Source organism: Lipotes vexillifer, unplaced genomic scaffold (assembly GCF_000442215.2).
Source record: "Lipotes vexillifer unplaced genomic scaffold, Lipotes_vexillifer_v1.1 scaffold1098, whole genome shotgun sequence".
Taxonomy (NCBI): Eukaryota; Metazoa; Chordata; class Mammalia; order Artiodactyla; family Lipotidae; genus Lipotes; species Lipotes vexillifer.
This window is the reverse complement of record NW_006798559.1, coordinates 590491-593078: the sequence shown is the minus strand read 5'-3', so window position 1 is coordinate 593078 and position 2588 is coordinate 590491. Positions and strand designations below refer to the sequence as shown.

General features: G+C 61.3%; 1 protein-coding gene across 1 annotated transcript; it reads left to right on the top strand.

Moving 5' to 3' along the window:
* Nucleotides 1-720: 720 nt before the first annotated feature.
* Nucleotides 721-1719, top strand: TMSB10 (thymosin beta 10). Its single transcript, XM_007470593.1, has 3 exons — nucleotides 721-794; nucleotides 1041-1155; nucleotides 1432-1719. The coding sequence occupies exons 2-3, from the start codon at nucleotides 1056-1058 to the stop codon at nucleotides 1458-1460; spliced, it is 129 nt and encodes a 42-aa protein (XP_007470655.1). The 5' UTR covers nucleotides 721-794; nucleotides 1041-1055; the 3' UTR covers nucleotides 1461-1719.
* The last annotated feature ends 869 nt before the right edge of the window (nucleotides 1720-2588 follow it).

Here is a 2588-nt window from a genome sequence, read left to right as displayed (position 1 = left end):
CACCGCCTTTCAAACCATGCTTGCATCAAACATCTAAGGGAGCACCAGCCACGGGTCCTGCAGGAGCTGCCCAGCTCAGGGAAGGGAGACAACCGGCCCCCAACCTGAGCAAGGAGCAGCAGAAACCTATCTGCAACACTCACCCCCACCCCATCTTTTCATCTCTAGGACCCTTGCCTCGGATTCTTTTAGTATGAGACCCCGCAGGGGTTCACCTCCCCGAGGAGAGGAAAAGGGGGTGGGGGTGGGGGTTCTGGTGTGCTAAACGCCAAAGACGTGGGGACAGCCCAGGGGTGGGGTGTCTCCTGCGAGCGGGGGCGGCTGCAAAGCGCGCGAGCACGCCAGAACACCCATACTCACAACGACACGCTACACACCCACACTCACACCCAACCATACACCCCTCCCCCGCTGGCCCCCCACGCCCATCCTGCGGGTGAGGAGCAGACTCCCGGAGAGGGGAGTGCAGCTGAGGGCCTGGCGCCCACCCTGGCCGCGCCTGCACCCTCCACGCTGGGGACCCGGAGAGCTGTGGGCACTGGGCGCAGGGGCCCCGCGCGCGGGAAGTGCCGCGCCCAGCCCGGCGGGTAGCCAGACGGAGGGCACGGCGGGAAAGCTAGCCGCCCACCCTGGCCCCGCCCCCCCAGCCGCCGGTGCCGCCCCCGCTGCAGCGGGCGAGGGGCGGGGCGGGGCGCGGCATATATAAGGCGAGGGGCGGGCGCCGCTCTTTTGTCTCTTGCTGCAGCGACGCGAGTCAGAGCACCGGAACCGCGGGCTTGGAGCGGAACTTTTCGGTGAGCGACGCGCTGGGGCGGAGGCCCCATCCGGGTGGGGTCGGAGCCGCCCTTCCCCGACGGGACGCCCGGGCCGGCCGGCCACGCCCTGGGGCTGTGGAGCGGGTGCGGGAAGCGCCCAGATCCTTGGCCTCCGGGCTGCCGGGAACGCCCCGGCCGGAGTGCCACGTCGAGGGGCGGCGGCGGGGAGCGCGGAGGGGGCCGCTGGCCCCGGCTCCGGGCCAACCGCCTTGGTTTGCCCGCTAGGTTTGTCTTAAGAAAATGGCAGACAAGCCGGACATGGGGGAAATCGCCAGCTTCGATAAGGCCAAGCTGAAGAAGACGGAAACGCAGGAGAAGAACACCCTGCCGACCAAAGAGAGTGAGTCCGCCCCCGCCTCCGGGTCCTCGAGCTCCCAGCCCAGTCCCCACCCCGCCCTTCGCCTAAACCGAGCCCCGCACCCCATCCGGCCGATGCCTCCCGTCGGGCAGCCCCAGCCCCCCTTTCTGTTGCACAAGGCGCCTGTCCCCAGCCCCAAGCCTCTTTCTTAATCCCCAGACCTCGTGGGTGCCTCGCCCAGCCCAGGTTTGTAAGCGCCTCGGTTGGCGGGTTGCAAGAGGTTCCCATCCCCCAGTGCCCGCTTCCTGCCCTCCACAGCCATTGAGCAGGAGAAGCAAGCGAAGTGAAATTTCCTAAGAACCTGGAGTATTCTCCACCTCCATCATCTTGGAGACCCTAGTCGTGATGTGGAGGAAGAGCCACCTGCAAGATGGACACGAGCGACAAGCTGCACTGTGAACCCGGGCACTCCGTGCCGATGCCACCGGCCTGTGGGTCTCTGAAGGGACTCTCCAATCGGACTGCCAAATTCTCCGGTTTGCCCTGGGATATTATAGAAAATTATTTGTATGATTAATGAAAATAAAACACACTTCGTGGCATGGCTGGCGTGGTCTGAGTCTGTTAGTTGAGTATGCGTGGGTAGTGCCACTGCAGCAGAGCTCCAGCCACCGGAGTCGGAGTTCCTGCCGCAGAGCGGGGGAGGGGGTCGCAGGATGGGCTGGCTTGCAGGGACCATCTCTTAGTTTTGAGTTTCCCTGTTTCTGTGTAAGATTTTACGGGTTATTAGCCGCCTACTCTTGCAATCCATGCAAAATTTGACCCCACTTTTCATTCCTGGAAGCTGTTTTGGAAAATGCTTTTTTAAAAGAGCAGAATTTGTTTTTGATAAGCTTTTACAGTCTCACCGTTTTCTCTGGCCTCATAGTTGAGATGAACACCAGGAGAGACCAGTGATGTAGAGTCTGAGAAGAAAGGGGGAAATGACTGAATCTGGAATGTTGGAAATTGGGTGAGGTCACAAATTCCCCGAGAGGCTTTCTCTTGGAGCTTGAAAAAGGAGGCATTGGAACAAAAACAAAGGCGGGATCCAAGGAAAGAACAGCCAGAACATCAGAACTGGAGGAACCAACACCAGAACTAGAGAAGCTGTGGGGGACAGCCTAGCTTTTTGTCTTTTAACTGGGGCTCAGAACCTTCCACAAAAGCGTTAGCCATTAGAGGGAGTGCTGGGCTGAGCAGCCTCCGGTGCTGTGATCAGCAGCGAGAGTGGGAATGTGGAGGGAGGGCTGGCGCCAGCAGGGGCAGCAGCAGAGCCCTGCTGGGTCACACCCGCTGGACCCACAGGGAAGGGGCGGGCCCGCCCGGAGGCCCTAGCGGAGGAGGAAAACCTGGGGCTGCAGGGCATTCTAAAGCACAAGAAACAGGCTTGTGATTTCAGGGGTGGAGTTTCCTTTTAAGGAGGGAGGAGATGA